The 18098-nt window shown below is 39.3% G+C and overlaps 3 protein-coding genes across 4 annotated transcripts; 2 read left to right on the top strand and 1 right to left on the bottom strand.

The window, feature by feature from the left end:
- The first annotated feature begins 1773 nt into the window (after positions 1–1773).
- Positions 1774–4361, top strand: LOC122869836 (signal-regulatory protein beta-2-like). 2 transcript variants are annotated; one of them, XM_044183175.1, is made up of 7 exons: positions 1774–1820; positions 2385–2472; positions 2576–2917; positions 3029–3370; positions 3559–3693; positions 3802–3842; positions 4071–4361. In XM_044183175.1, exons 2-7 carry the CDS (start codon positions 2409–2411, stop codon positions 4197–4199), a joined length of 1053 nt encoding a protein of 350 aa, XP_044039110.1. In that variant the 5' UTR covers positions 1774–1820; positions 2385–2408; the 3' UTR covers positions 4200–4361. The 2 variants fall into 2 exon arrangements, with proteins under 2 accessions (XP_044039110.1, XP_044039111.1); XM_044183176.1 differs by lacking the exon at positions 1774–1820 and having other exon boundaries at positions 2389–2472; positions 2548–2917.
- A 2747-nt stretch (positions 4362–7108) lies between these two features.
- LOC122869835 (V-set and immunoglobulin domain-containing protein 2-like) lies at positions 7109–9320 on the bottom strand. The gene is made up of 3 exons (XM_044183174.1): positions 9212–9320; positions 8737–9105; positions 7109–8299 (listed from the first exon to the last, which is right to left on the bottom strand). The coding sequence occupies exons 1-3, from the start codon at positions 9243–9245 to the stop codon at positions 7851–7853; spliced, it is 852 nt and encodes a 283-aa protein (XP_044039109.1). The 5' UTR covers positions 9246–9320; the 3' UTR covers positions 7109–7850.
- Positions 9321–11791: 2471 nt separating this feature from the next.
- LOC122869820 lies at positions 11792–14852 on the top strand. Its single transcript, XM_044183149.1, has 6 exons — positions 11792–11837; positions 12043–12387; positions 12547–12585; positions 12719–12829; positions 12954–12988; positions 13403–14852. The coding sequence occupies exons 1-6, from the start codon at positions 11792–11794 to the stop codon at positions 13523–13525; spliced, it is 699 nt and encodes a 232-aa protein (XP_044039084.1). The 3' UTR covers positions 13526–14852.
- The last annotated feature ends 3246 nt before the right edge of the window (positions 14853–18098 follow it).

Raw genomic sequence — 18098 nt, 5'->3', positions numbered from 1 at the left:
CCAGACATGGAGGGTCTAATAAAAAGTATTCAGGTGCATTGTGGGAAGTGATATACCCTGTGCTGGGGACTAACGTCTTGTCTTCACAGGAGGCGTTTCAGCCGTGTTTGTCAGTCGTCTACACAGGCCGCGTGACGGGTCACATTTTGTTCACGCTTCATGCACGTAACTGCAACCCAAAGCACAAGTATAAGCTTTCATTGTTTATTTGGCTCTGAGTGCTGCCAAAACACAGGTGACCGACGCTCAATACTGTGCCTGAACGCATCTTCCTCTGAAGGAGGACTGAAGCTTCTGCTGCTATGCTGCTGACATGCTGCTTTTAGTCAGGAAATCTCAGCCACTACTGCAGAGAGATGTGTGACATGCAACAAAGGTCATGTCCCATTAGTTTAATCTCAACAGTGAGTGCTTCCACAAATGCGAAAGGGTCGTCTTGGTCATGTAGATATACAGCATGACGCGTTGTAAGCAGCTGCACTTCTGTTCACATTAAATCAGTGGAGTGTTCACTGATCCAACTAAGGGCTAAATTTATGTCTCTATGTTGGACTCCTCAGCTCTTAAGAGGGTCTAGGTCCCATAATTAATTTGCAAGTTAACTGGTCAGCGTTTTGGCTTATTGTATGTTGAGGTCTGTCTTTGTTCCAGAGGTTTATGCATCTGGTAGTCAAGAGTCCCCCTTTCTTGATGAAATTGTCCTGCAGAAAAACAATAGGAGAGAGTATCTGCTACATTTGATCTACATGCTACATCTTTGGGCTGCTGGTCAGACCAATAACCCTTTAAAGTATCTTCGTTCCAGGACAAAATAATAAGGAATGCCATCATGCCACTCGGTTTTGAAAAACCGCGACAAATTACACTCTGTTTGGATCTGGGTCTATCACGGGTCTCAGGTCTGTATGTCAGTATGTCTAATACTCGAGTGGATCCAGGTAATAGACATATAACTTGGTACATCATAATCACAGCAGGAAAAAATATTTTTGAAAATCAGAAGCCTATGTAAAAAATGTATTCTATTAAACGACAATTACTTTTAGGGATTTGATTCACAAAAGATGGTTAGAAAATTATTATCTTCTATCTGTCGCTCAGGCTAGAGAATGTTTTATTGTTGGTGCAGAATGCTAAAATTAGACTGATTTTTAAAATAATAATTATTTATTTATTATTAATTATTCCTATAAATTAGTTTTTGAAGCATAAAACTAACTAACTAGTTTCTATGACTACGTATTAATTCTTAGGACATTATTTCTGCTTGTTAATTAATAGCTCATCATGCTGTTGCCAGTGTTGGTGTTCTCTCTTTATCAGTGTATGTTCGGGCCGACTGTCATTGAATTGAATTATCCTTGCGTCTGTTTGGATCTGTGCAGACCTCTAACAGAAACAGACCTTTCAAGTTTACAAAAGACAATGGGCAAGTGCGTTTTTACAAAAATGTCAGTATGAAAAGGATGTGGGTCCTTCCCACCTCCACCCCTTCCTGTTACACATTATAGGGGCAAGAAGAAAACAGCTGAACTCGCTTTTGACAACAGTCAGCATACCTTCCATATGAACTGAAACTTAAATCAAAGGAATTGAAGTGTGTGGTACTGTGACAGTTGACTTTTCAAAGTTTTCTGCCATAAAGGGGTCCAGAGGACTTTCTGTAGCATCTAGTGTTAAATGGAGGTGAAGAGGTCGACAGAGGCTGCCACTTTTCAGCTAGTTAAACTATCTATAATTTAATTGCCAATGCTGCTGAGAATCATCTGGTCATCTTGATGTGAACTACCAGGACGACAGTAACACAGCAGCAACACTAAGTAAGAAGAGTAAAAAAAACTGTTAAATAAAGACATTGGCACCTAAGGAAACACCAACACCACATCACAGATCAGAGATTTGTTTAGATTTTCTGTTACTTCAGCAATCTGCCTTCAGTTTTTGGAGTTTTATTTGGAGTTTGCTTAAGTTGACTTCAGTTTTAGTGAACTGAGAATAAATAATTTTGTTATTTTAATTTCTTGTATTTCCAAATTTTGTCACTTATATTTGGTTTGGTTTTTCTTTGGCAGAGTGGTCAGGTCACATGTCAGGTGTATAGGACATGGAAACATGAAGGCAAACGTAATCATATGAGGCAGTAAGAAACACATGATGATCCTCAGCTGATGTAAAAAAAACTTCTGCTAGAGCTATGTTAACTGTGAAGACTTGTTGGTTTTTTTGATCCATTGTGAGCAAAATGATTTTGATTTGATTTACCAAGCAGCCAATCAGGTGAGGCTAGTTAAAAAACAGATGAACCAATCAGATACCTGACAGATTTGACATGCTTCCGCACCAGTTGGTCCTGCATGTTGAATCTGAGACTGCTGTCACTTTAGCAAGTCAGACCTGCTGTGTAGAAGATGGGGATACAAGCAAAGAAGATGATGGTGTGTCTTCTGAGTATTTCCCTGCTCTTGTCTGTGTGTAAGTAACAAAAAAATCCACTTGTGAGATCTTTTTATGCCGATTTACACACATCAAGGTGATTGTATTATTTAGGCTCCTTGTTTTTTTCGGTTTCTTTCAGGTGAAGTACTGTTAAGTGACATCTCTCAGGCTGCTCCTTTCCAAGCAGTGGAGCTAGGACACACAGTTACTATTACATGTCACATTCATAGCGCTGTAAGAACTAGGGTATGGTACAAACTAAACACTGGCAGGAGACTACAACTGGTGGCCTCTACAGATACTTTATATAATCTGACAACATTTAAAGATCAATCTCACCATTATTCAGTAATATCTGACAGCATCAGCAGTCATCTGACCATATCTGCAACAATGTGGGAAGACACTGGCACATACTACTGTGGAGTGATGAACTTAGACAACATTCAGTTTGGACAAGGAACCTTTTTGATGATAAAAGGTATGTATTCTCTGTAGTTAATTATTCATGCATTCTTAATGATATTTATGTAATTTGAGCTGGATGTGAGCATAATGCTAATGATTATTCTTCTTTGATTTTCTTCCCAAGGTGCAAAGATGATCAGTGACTCTGTCGCCCAGCAGCCAGAGTCTCAGTCAGTCCAGCCAGGAGACTCCGTGACTCTCAGCTGTTCTGTTCACACTGGCCACTGTGCAGCAGAACACACTGGTGTCTTTTGGCTGAAGAACTCGGATCATTCTGCTCCAGAAATGATTTACTCCTCTGGAAGTAAGAACGGCATCTGCCAGAGGACTGAGAGCGGAGAACCTACCTGTGTGTACAACCTTCTCATGAGGAACCTCAGCTCTGATGATGCTGGAAACTACTGCTGTGTTGTGACTTCATGTGGACAGATACTGTTTGGAAATGGGACCAGGATTAATATTCACAGTAAGACAGTAAAAGTATAAGTGGAAGATTTCAGTCCAAGAAAATCTGCTGTATCAATAAGTTTTATTCTCCTGTAAGTAAGTAAGATTTATGTAGTAAATGTTTGTGGTCATTTACAAGAGAGTATGAAAAAGTTTGTTTTCAAAATCTAAATTAAATACTGTTTGTCCATTGGCATATGTTTTAAGGAGACATTGCCTTCACCAAATCAGTTGATCTGAGTCCAACTGTCATCGCGCTGATGCTGTCAAACACCGTTCTTGGGATGGTGACACTTCTACTTGTATGGACGCTTTGCAAAAAACACCAGAAAAATCCCACACGTATGTATAACTATGTATTATATTGAATATCTGAATTAAAATTAAATAATTAAATAAAAATTATTTTATGCCGTTACTAGCATTGACAGTAGTTATCTTTGTTTTCAGCAGCATCCAGATCCAGCGATGGATCTTTTGAAGGCAGTCAGGTAATTCATTTGTTTCTTTTAGCTTTTATTGCCCTGTTTGGTTTGTTTTTGATTACAATTTCAGTTCTATACCTTTAAACGTTCTAATGTAGTTTAATATAAAGCATTTCTCTGTCACAAGCACCCAGTACCACATGCTAACTTAATAAGGTCTATGCAGGAGCTCCTGCATAGTCTGTCCAAATGTTCGGAACAAGAACTAAATATTTGCATTTTCATGACTTTCAGACTGGCGATGCAGTTGTCTATGCAGCAGTGTGTTCAGCTCCCAGAGGCTCCTCCTGCAGACCAGCTCCGCTGAAAAACAGTCAAGACACTGTAGTTTATTCTGATGTCAGGTTCTGTCAACAGGACTGACAGACTTGTAAATAAAGATTCCAGGGTGGCAGCAATCACTTTGCTATTATTGTTATTTGCTTCCAGCTTTCCAACTGAAACAATATGATGGCTTCTGGCAATGTGGTCTGATATTATGTTTTCAAAAGTGACTTGTTCAATAAAATAGAGGTTAGAAAGAGATTATTTTGTATTTTTGAGTTTTAAAATATTTTCTAAATCATTACTCCCATTGTGTATGATCATTTTACACACAGCAACTTTATCATGAGTTGAAATAATTTACAAAAGAAATAATTCAAATGCGTACAACGCTAATGACTCACCTTGGTATTTTTAAATTAAATGAAATTCTTAAATTGCTGCGTTCACCTTTATTGTTTAACCTTGTTTATTAATATAACCAATTGATTACCTTCTCAGTATTGTACTTTCATTTGTCTTTTAAAAGTTACATTTTTAGATAATTAAAAATTGCAAATTAAAAATAAACAAGACCAAGACAAGCCTAGTCTTGCATGACCATACACATATGGTTTTGTTCAGTATATGCGGAATAAAAGCCTGTTGGTGCGAATGACTGTAGTTTGTCAATAATAATGGTCTCAGCATGTAGTCCAGTCTGACAACAACACGGGGAACAACATGATGGAGTAAAGCAGAATCATTGTGATACACAATCATAACTGGGTTGGTTGAATTTAATTAAATAAGGAGAGACTTCATTATGAGTGAAATGTATTGACATGTACACTATAAAGATGAAAAATGTGAAGAGTCTTTGGCAATTAGACTCCATTGTGACATCCTCGTGGGGGTAGTAAAGCCGTGAATAGTACAGGATTCCCCCCTGATGGAGTCCAGGCCTTGGTGGAGGTGGTGAAACGATGGTTGAAGATCTGATGTGATGAGGAGTGGACTTCTGACGAGCTTGATGATGTGAGGAACTGGAGGTGAGTCACAACGATTCCGCACAGCAGCTGACAGCGAGCAGAGAGGAGACATATTTAAGTTCGACAGCAGCAACATGATTGGCTTGAAGGAGATCGAGGCAAAATCTGGTTGGTTACTGAAAGAGTATACGCCCATATCAGCTGATTGGAGAAGAGGGAAGAGAGAGACACAGAGGAGACAGAGAGAGAGAGATGTGAATGAATGAGGCATGAATACTAGCCTTCCTGATTGAACTTACGCTGAGCTTCATTAGTGGTGAGACAATTACAGAAAAAAATATTCTTTGTAGGATTATTACAGAGCTAAACTCATGCAAAGGCTTAAACAAACCAATATATCCATCACAGATTTAGCAGTAGTGACATCAGTGTTGGATGTAAACACAGCCAAATTGAACTAAATTAATATTTAGTATGTAGAATACTGAGTTTTAGTTATTCATCAATAAAACTAAAGACAACCTGCGACCTTCATTTTTAGTTATTTTATTGCACTTTACTGCAGTGCTACTTATAACTGTAAATGTGCTGATTGTGTGAATCATTGTAATTCCAAATAAAACTGCATATACACAGTAAATGTGGTGGCTTTCAGTTTTTGAAGAAACAAAAATTTGAACTAAAACAGACATTGTGCTTACATATTTGGGTTACTGTATATTCTCACTTGTGAATCTGCATGTCCGGAGAAGAATACTACTTTACTTTAAAGAACAGCTGGTCTGGATAGTCGCTGCAGGCCTATTCAAGTGGCGTCCCGCGGGCCACATCCAGCCCAGAAGCAACCTGATATATGACAAAATAAGTAACCTACATATATAGTGTATGGAAGTAGCTAACGAGTGAGCCATCTCGCTTCCTTCTCATCTCTGTTGAGAGTTCCACATGCGCATGTCGTAATGCACGATCCGAGAACCCAAAAATGCAGAACACAATGAGATTGTTTAGTGGTAAGTCAGTATTTATTTTAACAGTAGGAGATGACTGGAGATAGCACTTCTCCAGAGTGGTAGAACCGGCGGCGTCTTCTGTAGCCCCAGAGGAGGCGGTAAGTCCGATCCCGGGCTGACTGCGAAGATCCAGGAATGGAGGCTGGGGAGGTGTGTTCCGGCCTGGCTCGTGTAGGCCCGGCAGTGGATCCGTAGAGTGGAGTAGACCGGATCCGCGTGGTAGGGGCACGTGCGGTGTAGCTGGCAGGGATAGCGTGGCAGATGAGACAGGCAAACAGGTTGGCAGAGATCCGGGAGGAGACCGTGACTGCGATCACCGGCGACGAGTTGTTCTGAGGCAGAAGCAAACCAAAGTCACAAAAATGAGACAACTAGGAAGAACTACAATAGTAAGTCACTTAGTCAAGAAGGGAGCCGTTACGTAGATGTCGTACAAGTGTGGGGAGACATGTGGAAGAGCCAGGTATTTATGCTGTGGAGACTGATGAGTAATGGGCGTCAGACCAGAAGACACACACACACACACACACACACACACACACACACACACACACACACACACATACATACACACACATACATCTCGAGACAAACAGAGGACACACAAGGAGAGGAAAGCACACCAGAGCCTGCAGAGGTCGTACGGGCATGGTGGCTGACTATGACAGCGCAGCACCGATCAGGCAGGATGTTTACGGATGTAGCGACACCGCCAATCATATCTTTCACAAATCAACGTTTTCTCATGTGAGTTCCGACCACGCTCAGTAGCTTTTCAAAACATCTGGCTATTGACAGTCACATGTGAAAACCGTCAGTTTAACCCTGCCTGGACTGGCACATATTTGTTTATTTTACTGCCATCTCCAAACGCCTGATATTTTTTTATCACATTCATTTGCATTTGTTTAAAATTTGTCATTACCAAAAACTAAACTTTTTTTTTTTTTTTTTTTTTTTTTTTTTTTAAATAGACTGCTGAAAATGTCTAGCCCATCTACATTTCCTGGATAATTAAATAAAAATAAATGTAACACGTCATGGTTCTCTCCTTCCTTGCAAGGAGAGAACATTAATTAATATCCAAAAACCCAATCTTGAATGATATTGTTACTATGCTAATGAGGCAACATTTAATGATTAGTTTCTTATTATCTGGGATCTGCCTCTTAAGAATACTTAATCATCTTTATTACCATAAAAAAGATATTTGTATAGTACAGTAAAGTGTTTCTGTGCTTTTTTTTCACACCTGTCACATAAAACAGGCCTTTCAGACACCTTTCAGTCTCGGTGTAACAGTCTTTTTAAAGCAATCTTGTGGTCGTCCGTAAAAGAAGAGAACTTTCTATACTTTTGTAAGTAAGTTTGGTTTGGTTGTTTGTAGGTGGTTTCAAGCAGGATGTCTTCAATTTGTCGCACGACTTTCAGAGGATCACAGGAACCTATTTTTGTGATCTAGCTATATATTTAGAAGCAGAAGTTAATTGATGCTCCACAACACAGTGTGTTTCTTTGTGTTTAACCGCACACAGCTTGTGAGCAATAATAACAGATGTTATGAATCCTATTACTAAATAATGACACTGTGCGAGGAGACAACAGCTTTGTCAAAGTTGCTTTAATGAAGAAAAGTGTAATACAGCCAAACAACAAAATTATGTCTAACATTGGTATTCATTCTGTGTCATTTGTGATAACATATCATTTAACTGTAAAATATATTCTTAACTAAGTGAACAAGAGAGCCAAACTCTGCATTAAGGACTTCACCAGCACTTATTGTTGTAAAACAAGAGACAAATAGTTATAAAGGACAAGAGAAGCCCAGTTCTAACTATGGCGAGCCAGATTAAGATTCTCATCTGTGCCATTTGGTCTTCAACATCATCTTCGATGAGCAGCTTGCTTCCATTACCGAACAGTATCTCCCCACAGGAGGCAACAGCACAGTAGTAGGTTCCAGCATCAGAGGAGCTCAGGTTCGTCTTTTGCAGATGGTAGACACAGTTCTGTGCAGGAGGCCCTGGTGTAGAGACGGGTTTACACCCATCTCCGAGTGTAATAAGCACTGCTTGGCGGAATCCATGTCTGAACCAGTAAACACTGTGTCCTTCATCACAGGTCCCAGTGTTTACTGTACAGTTGAAAGTCACAGAGCCTCCTGGCTGGATGGTCTCAGATGCTGGCCCCTGGACTATTTTCTTGAGGTTGGCTTCTACAATCCACAGAGAAAATGGTCAGAGAATCGGTTGTAGCCTTTTTTTTTCTTTTTTTTTTTAAATGGCTTTTCTTATATTTCAGTTTTGGAAAAATAATATATTTAGGGTCTTACATTTTTCTTTGTATTAAATCGCATTATTTCTATGTATTTAATTTGAGTATTAGCCTTTTTTTCAATAATTTGTCTGTGAAAATATAACTGAAAACGATAAGCCTTATGAAAGGTATATGCCTAAAACTAAGCGTTATAATCTCTGGTGCATATTTACTTATTTAAACACTATAATTTTGATCTAACGTCCAAGCAAATGAACACGGCAATTTTGCTAATACTTCACGTGATTTAAAAACAAAAAAACTTAAATCAGATTATTTGAAATGCTAATCTCTACAATCTACAGTGAAAGACAATGAAAAATAAAAGCACAATACCTTTGACACTTAGAAAGACTCCCTCTCCAAATTCCACTATGTTGGAGTGTGAGCTTCCACAGAAGTATGTAGCTGAATCGGAGAGGTGGACGTCAGAGATGTGTAGATGATTCATCCCTTCCTTCCTTTGCACAGAGAAACGAGGGTTCTTCTCCATCCAGTGGAAGACTTTGGATAATTTATCATATTTGTAAATACTTGACACAAGCTCAGGTCCACCTCCTAAGGTTTGTTGGTACCAGGAGAAGTGCATCGCCACTTGGCTGTCATAGAAGCAATGTAAAGTCACATTGTCCCCAACAGTGGCGGATATAACCCCAGTGTCCTGTTTGACTGCTGCCGACTGAATCACTGCAGACAGACGAACTACTGTAGATATCAAAAAGACATGATATTATAGAAACATAAGCTGACATTCAATTTTAAGCATTAATTAAAATCATACACTGAATATATCTAATAGTAAGGCACTTACATACTCCACAGAGGATCATATACAGGTGCATCATCTCAGAGGTCTCAAGAACTGAGCGATGAGAAAGAGCAGACCTCAGCTTAAAAATGTGGTTACATTTGATTGGTTGCTAAGAGGGTCAAACTGTGTGACACTTTAACATCCGTCTTGGCCTCAGTAGAAAATGACAGAACACGTAAAATCCAGGTTATTCTACTTTGCCACACTGTCAGGGCAGACATTTACTCTGTAACAAAAATGTAGCAGCAAAGCTATGCAACTTTATTTTCTGTCATGTGGTATCAAAAAGCTCCATTATGAAATTGTTTACGTTCTTTAGTAATTCAGTAATACCATAATACCATTAAATGTTTTGGTTGGTTTTTTACAGTAAGAAGGCTTTATAGAGTGGCTATGAGGCTTCATAAAATATTCAATTTGCTTCTATTACAATTATTATACTTGTTTATTATTTATTTCTTATGAATATTTTGTGACATAAAACAGATATTTTTATTACTTAACTTAAAGATTGCCTATAGTTAAATTTTTGCTAAAAGTGAAACAAAACTAAAAAAACTATGAATATGCAGATATTTTACATTTCAAAAGTTTAACTGCTGGACACAAGATGTTGCCTACTTCACTAAAAAAGTTAATTTTCAGTGTTTGCACTGGGTGCCTGAACACTTGTGTAAGTTACATATTGGACCATGATTGGCTTTCAAACTAGCTGTGATGTCACAAAACCATGCTCGCACTTTACACGTCTTAACTGACATTTAAGGTGAGCACAGAGAAACTGTCCCCCTTCAGCAGAGTTTGACACAGCCTTCATTCTGCACAGCGAAGCTCAAACATCTAACTGAGGTAACAATAAGCAAAATACATTTTTGAGTGAGGGGTCATTGAATGACTACAAGGCCAAGGTTAACGAAATTAGTTTTTGGTGCAGCATGTTAGGAAAACTAAGTTCACAACTTCAGTAATAACATACAAAGTGTATAACACATACTCAAACTACAGTTTTAACAAGCAGGAAGACATTTCGCATATCCATGTAACACACTGCATAATGCAGAGGTATTAATGGATTTAAGAAGTGGAGCTCAAAGTACTTATTGCAGTGGGAAATAAACTGTTTTTAGAGCAGAATGTTTTGGTAGACAGAGATCTGTAGTGCCTCCTAGAGGCGACAACTTGAAATATGTGGTGCGCAGGAGTCAGATGTGATTTTCCCTGCACTTTTGGTTATGCAATACCTTTATAGTACAGTCATTCAGTTGATTAGAGAAGGAGATAATGATCTTGGAGGATAACCTGATTGCACATACAGAATGTGTGTACATGCACAATGACACCTCTGGGTCTGATAAAAGAAGCTGTGGGTACTTTAAGTGCTGTCAGTGACAGCGTTTGTTCTATCCATGTGGTCAACACCTCCCCCCCCCCCCCTCTCTGGGTTCTGAACCAGACCGTCCTCCCAAAAAATACTGCCGTATAGATCGTCTGTGCAAGCAGCTTATAACGACCTATATTTATGTTTTTTGTTAGGCGGCGACCTCTAGTGGCACAGAGTAATTATGAGAGGAGCAAAGGAGGAAGTCAGGTGAGGTAGTACAAAAAGCGGCAAAGTCCATGTAGGGAGGAGGCCAGGGTGGTTGGATGGGTCAAACACAGAACTTTCACCTGTGAGACCGCAGTTTGTGTCCTGTGTGAGACCAAAAGTCAACGCTGACTTATTTTAATGACTTACGTGACTTACGTAACGTCTCGTGACTTACATTATGTCACGTGACTTACTTACGTTACTTATGTAACTTTACTTATGTATGTAACGCACTTATTTTAACCCAAACCATGATCTTTTTCTAAACCTAACCAAGTCATGTGACACAACTTAATTTACGTAATCATAACGACGAAGGTCCGGTACGCCTGTCGCTGGTACTCTCCAACGGTCATATATGTCATTTTGGGAGTCAGTGGCAAATGACCTATTCTGCCGATTAGCTATGCCAAGAAAGCACCGTAGCAGCTTCACTTCGTATGGAAACTGAAATGTCACTGCTGCTGCTGTTTGTAATCACGCTCCTGTTAGTCTTAAGCTAATACATACGTTTTTTTTATTTTATTATCTAATGATGCATTTATGATGTGCAGTTGTACATTTGTTTTTGTTTTTACATTACACAGGGACTTGCTTATTTGGTAACTGTTTTGTCTGTATTATTGTGTTGCTTTTCTGTGCACCTTGTCCACGGAGAGGAACAACATTTTGTTCAACTGCATACTTGAATATAGCTGAATAACAACAAACTTGCATGTGATTTATGAATGTCTGAATATCTGATCTGTTGTATCAGACTGTTACAGATAAGGTTGAGGACACCTTCCATGGTGGCTGTATAAAACTGTAAGAGAGACAGAGGAATTATTACTTATCTGAAATTCTTTGAGGCATGTTTTGTCTCAAATGGCATCAGGTACAGATATTTGGTGGTGAAAGGTTTGAGCTTCTTTGCTTGAACTATTCAATACCCGCCCCTTTCCAATGAAAGCCTGATATAAGTGCACTTGCCATGACACGGTTTACGCACAATGAGGAGCTTCACCTTAATAACAGCTTTTCTTCTCTGCAGCCTCAGTAAGTACAGGCACTGAATTATTCTGAGCAGAAAATACAATTCTATTCTTTTTGTTATCCGGGTTACTGGATAACAAAGAGAATAACCTTTATTTATAAACTTTTTTAAAACTTGCAAATGAGTTAGTATTGAACTCATTTAGAGGTATTGTTGTTGCTTTATCAGCTGAGGAGTAAATCTCTTGTGGTCTGCTGTTTGTTACAGGCTGGATCTCTGTCTCAGTTTCTGAGTCTCAGACTGTAGAGGTCCAGCCAGGTGAAGATGTCACACTGCTGTGCTCCAACATTTCCAAACATCCAACTCAGACAGACTGGTTCAGACTGATCAACAGAACCAAGCCCAGCTGTATCTCCTCTATGTACGAGTCTGGTAGCGAAGCTTCATTCTGTGATGGATTTCAAAATGGAAAATTTGCAATGAGCGCCAACGTCTCCACAGTTTTTCTTAAAATCAAGCGAGTGGATTTATCTGACTCTGGACTGTATTTCTGTGGATTTTACATAAACAAACATACAGTCATTGCCAGTGCAACATATTTAAATGTTCAAGGTAAGATTGTTGTTAAGCCTTACCTCTTTTAAAGATCTCTTTTTCTCATCATATTTACGGTATATCTCTAATGTATTGTCACAGTAGTATGAAAACAGCATAAAGACAAACAAGAAACCAATATGTGTCAAATGATTTAACCTCCATCTTTGTTTAAAGGTAATGGTGAATCTGATGAAGTGGATTTTAAGGCTGAAAGTAAGGTTCTCCTTTCCTCTCTTAAGATTTGTTACATTGTGCAAGTTACCATAGAGTCAGTCATTTCAATCTTAACCATGTCTAAAGCCACCAGATTAAAAAACTGAGTGTAATTCTATAATATTTCTTGTAGAGGAGCCTGATGGAATGAAAAACCTACTGAGCGTGATCCTGGGTGGTCTGGCTGTTTTCCTCACTATAATCGTCATTGTTCTGGCTGTTAAAATCAGGAAACTTCAGACAGGTATAGTAGATTTAGATTTTTTACCCAGCCTCTTGTAAATTGTACCAACATGATGTACAAATCTAAAGCAAAGTATATGGTCAGTAATAAATAACTAATCAGACGTTTGTCTTTTGCCATTTAGCTGTGAATGAAGAACCACAGCCAGAAAGAAACAAGGTGAACCCACAATTTATTTATATAAACTGTATATTGTGGTTTTAAAGTTGCATTTAAACACAGTCTGTTAATGATCTTTGTCCTGAGCTGCTGCAGGTGGCATCAAACAGCAAATTCAGAAAGGCAGTCATTATAGTCCTCTTTAACAAAAATATCCCCATTAATTCATACTTTTAAACTGTAATTTCAGCTAACATCTTCAAACAGTTGAGGTCATTAACTTGAAAAATAACAGCATTTTCTAGCTAAATTTGTGATTTTGCTAGTATCTGGCTTACTCAGAATGTGAGCGAATGCGAGCCAATCTGGCCCATATACTATTGTCATTTGAACAACGTCAATTTAAAACATCAGTTTTTCTTGGTTTGAATTTAAAGTGCAAACATTTTGAATAATAAAATGACTGATTTACAGAATCTGGGCTCAGATGACCTGAACTATGCAGCTCTAAGTTTCCAGGCAAAAGCAAAAAGACACCGCAGGCCTGCACCGGAGAGAGAGCTGGAGCCAAATGTTGTGTATGCTGCCACCAGATAGATTCAGGAAACAACTGGAACTGCAGCTCAGAGTGGAAGCTGATGATTTATCATATTAATCTACTGTTTTGTTTTTGTGTGTGGGTCGGGTGGAAGGACTCACTGGCAAAAAATACATTTTCAATAATGTTCATATATTTTTTCACTCATGTTTCTCTCAACGTGTCTGTGGAGGGAGCAGCAAGTGAGGTACCTACAAAGCCTAACTGCAGTAACTACGCAAAGGGTAAAACTGAGAAAAATTGCTTTAAAATATTTAACTGGCCAGCCAAATGGGTTATAGGTATATACGTGATATTGCACTAATTGTACATGTATTCATGAGGTAATTTTTATGCCCAAAAACCATGACGGCTGATTTGACCTTTGACTCCAAACATGTAGTTAACTGCACTCTGCCTTTGCATTGCCTTAAATGGTTCTAGCAGCAATGCAAAACCAAAGTGCACTAACCACAGTGTTGTTGTTTTCTTTCAGCTTTTATATATTGTTTTTTCAGTGACCAAAACCATTTTTTACATTTATTTCTGATTCTGATTCCAATTTCTGACCACTACATGGTGTTTAGAGACTCTGTTAACACACAAACCGCACACATACAGCCAGGCTTCACAAGTTATTCTAACCCACTGTTACACTCATGGACGATCTTCCTGACAGACAACGCCTTGAATGATTATGAAGAAGATGTTGATCATGTTATTAGTCGTAGAGAGAGATCACTGTCATGGCTGCTTGATTGTTGTGGGATAACTTGATACATGATGCCTTTCGAGTTTTTTTTTTTTTTCCCACCGCTGGCTGGATTAACTTTGGGATGTGAACAACAAAACATAGATGACATGGCATCAGCGATGTTACAGAGAATAATGTTACAGCTAACGCTAGCTAACTAAACATTGTCTATCAGTCAGCATACACGGCGTAAGTAGCTGCTGTATTTAGAACCAACCCCCTGTGGTGACAGACATTGTCTGTATGAGTCAAAAATAAAGTCCACAGGAAGACGTCAGCCATGAGCACAAACATCAAAGGCATTGCTATTCTCAGAGTACAAGAGTACTGCTCCCATAAAAAGAAAAAAAACAGGAGAGTAAAAGTTCAGACTTTCAGCAGTTTGGTCGAATTTTGCGTATTCTTACCCTGCTGCTAGTTAGTAGCAGTGTTGTGCCACATTAAGACCTTTCCGTTTTTGCATATCTTTGTGTTTTGCCTTTTAAATTATATATATTATTTTTACAGTATCATTACAGTATCATTAAATTTCATCATTCCCAGAATCAGCACAACTTCAGACAATGATATATGTCACTCAATAAAGACTTCTATACAAAAAACTAGAACTTGAGTTTTTATTTATTTTATTGAAAACAGCACTTCAAACCATAATAGCGAATTATATATTCAACATAGAAAGTTGCACACATTTGTTTGGATTGTGCTAGAAGTGGTTTGAAGATTCTAGCTTCATGTGTTTATGAGTCATGTTTTTGGCCAGGAATTGTCATTGTTTTCCCTGCCAATGCATATCCCTAAATATGATAGGCATCATTGTAGTTCCTGTCCACAATTGCACACAGAGGGCATCTGGCATACCTTGCAACAGAATGGGGTATTCTTCCTGGTCGCGGCGGGGATATTTGTGGTTGGTCAGGTGGTGACAGCCTTTCCTATTCTTTTCCTTCCACTCTGTTAGTGGCCCACCTCATCAGTATACACACTATAACATATGAAAGTAAACAAATAAAACTACTATTGTACTGTAATAATCAGTAATAATTACTCAAAGCCTTGTTTAAAATGCACACCTTGAAAAATACGCTCCAATGCCTCAGCTGCATTAAATGTCTTTTTTGCCATATCTTTGTATCTTTGTATCTGTGTTGGGCCTCACCATGTGTGGGGAGACAAAGACAGCAGCCAAGTTGGAAAAAATTAAGGCTAGGCTAAGACCAGACAAAAAAACAGCGCTGTTAATTCACATTCAGATGTGATAATTTGAGCTTGAATCCAAACACTGGATTCCTATTGGACAAGACACTAGCCACAGCGTAGGGAATCCTGGCGTACAGCTATGACGTCATCACTTCTATAAAGCCTGCCGCAAAACACTGCTCGTCGTCTTTCCACTGTGACCTTGGTCACTTCAGGAGACGCTTCAACGTTGAACTTTTATTTTCCTAGGAAGTTTTAACTCGCTGGACAAGCGACACACCGTTTTGTGTTTGCTGAACACACTTTTGGATCCTGAGCGTTATTCCCCCTAATGATCCTGTACTTGCAGAAGGAAGAGAAATGGATTTACAGTAGAGAGAGAGAGAGAGAAAAAACGCCACTGAGCCTCTCTCTCTCCCCACTAAAAGTTGACTGCTGTTTCCCTTTGCTGCCCCTCGAAGGAACAGTTTCGCCGTGGAAACCGACAGTGCAGACTCGGCCACGTCAGGATCCAAGCCTGAGAGAAACTCCACTGGATAACATGTTAACTGTGTTATTTTAGCCACTGAGGAAGCTAATAACTACTTTATCAGACCAAAGTCCAGTAACACGGCTGGGGAATGAACGATGGGTTACTGTGTGAAAAAGGGACAGGTATTGCACTTTGCCACAGCATTTGAGGTTTCCTGCGCCTAACTCTGTGTGCTTTCTTTCTCTTCCCTCTCCACTAACCCACACGTCTTTACACGTACATATACACTTACACAAACATCTTATATGCCCAGACAGCATGTAAGCATAGCTAGCTAAGCTGCCCGCTATCTTGAGGACAATTAGAGCTTGTCCTCCTTTTCCCCTCTGTCCCCTTTGTTTGAGGTTTGCGGGTCTACCTGCCATTTTGGCTCTGTGCATGGCGACCACCCACGTGGTCACGTCTGCCGCCTAGCACCCTCTATTATTCCACACAGAAACACACACCCACACCTCTACATACACACATACCTTATGTGCTTGCTGATTGTTGTATGCATATTGTGTTTAGATTAGACTAAAGTGAAGTTATTGATTAAGACGGTGTAGTCCCTCATTCGTCCAGGAGTGTTCCATCGTAGAAAAGGTTTCAGTCGTAGTCATCTGGACAATGTTTTCAAATTCAAGACGTTTCGGCTCCCATCCGGAAGTCATTCTCAATTGTGAAAATGGTTTGAGAACTCAGAAATTTAAACTACTCTGTGTTGCTTAAGCCCTGCCCTCAGGGAGGAATCTTCCTGAGTGTCTGCTGTTTACCCTGCCTAGTTTCAACTGAAACTGACCTTCTTTGTTTCCATGATGGCCCAGTAATCAGACCTATTGTTTTCTGGCTGCACCTCCCTCATCACTGTTAAGTACCTGATTAGCATATGATTGGCTTGACCAAGGTGTTAATACACTGTGGTAAACGTTGGGCAGATTGAATCTCAGACCACCATTTCTGTTCAAAGAGGGGTTTTCTTTTTTCACAAAAATGGCTTCTTTGACTCCTCTTTCAAACCAACTTTTCTCTCTACTTAGAATCTTCACCTCACTGTATTCAAATGTGTGGTTTGTAGCTTTTAGATGCAAATGCACGGCGCTCTGCAATCCCGAGTTAGCGTGTCATCTGTGCTGATAGTCTTTTGTGAAGTGGCTGTTTAGTCTCACCTATGTACCGTTCTTTGCAGTTAAACACATTAACTGCATTAATCTCCCATTTAGGTATTTATCACTGCAGAATATAGAGTTTGGAATCGAGCGGTCAAAATGACCGCGTACGGCAATTCTAGGAGTTATGGAATTCTGGCACTTCTAGTGTTAATACACCATAAACTATTTTGAAAACATTAATAATTTTATTAATATCCATGAATATATTAGAGTTTAGAGATTAGTGTTTACTGCACACAGCCTGTAGTATCTCGTTCTTTGTGTTGAACCTCCCCCTTCTCCTTTGAGAAAGATGATTAAAAACTGACTGACAACTGGTTCAGGTGGCATATTGGTGAAATTCGTTTTTGATCGACAGTGGAATGTTAGCCTCTGATTGGCCGAATTAAAAAATGACCGACAGTTACCATGCCCTCTCAAAGTCTCCGTTCTGCAGAGATACAAACTTATGTTTTGATATAGTTGGTATTTTGGCTTCATTATAGTCTATGGGGAGGAAGTGGAGACGATTCGTCCATCTATATATACAGTCTATGAGCTTAACCCATTGAGGCGTAATGATGCTCTAAACAACATGATATTTGGGAGCGTATAACGCCCCCATGGGTTTCAGGGTTTTTAATGACACTCACGCACTCTTTTTGCAATTACACATTGTACCTTTAAGTGGACACAGGGACAACACATATCCTGTGCCTGATATGGAGGCACCGACTGCCTGTCTAATTTTCTGAATTTTGTCAGTGAAGAAGGACGCAAATTCATTTCAGGACCTGGTGGACAGAAGTTCAGAGGCTACCGACACAGGAGGGTTTGTTAGCCTGTCGACACTAGCAATCAAGACACGTGCATTATTATTGTTTTTGGCAACAATGTCAGAGAAAAAGGAATGCCTTACACTTCTCAGTTCTAAATTATAAATGCAAATGTTTTTCTGTGGAGACTCTTCCTCTCAG

Source organism: Siniperca chuatsi, linkage group LG22 (assembly GCF_020085105.1).
Source record: "Siniperca chuatsi isolate FFG_IHB_CAS linkage group LG22, ASM2008510v1, whole genome shotgun sequence".
In the NCBI taxonomy this organism is placed as follows: Eukaryota; Metazoa; Chordata; class Actinopteri; order Centrarchiformes; family Sinipercidae; genus Siniperca; species Siniperca chuatsi.
Note: the sequence above shows the minus strand (reverse complement) of the source record. Positions and strands in the feature narration are given on the sequence as shown.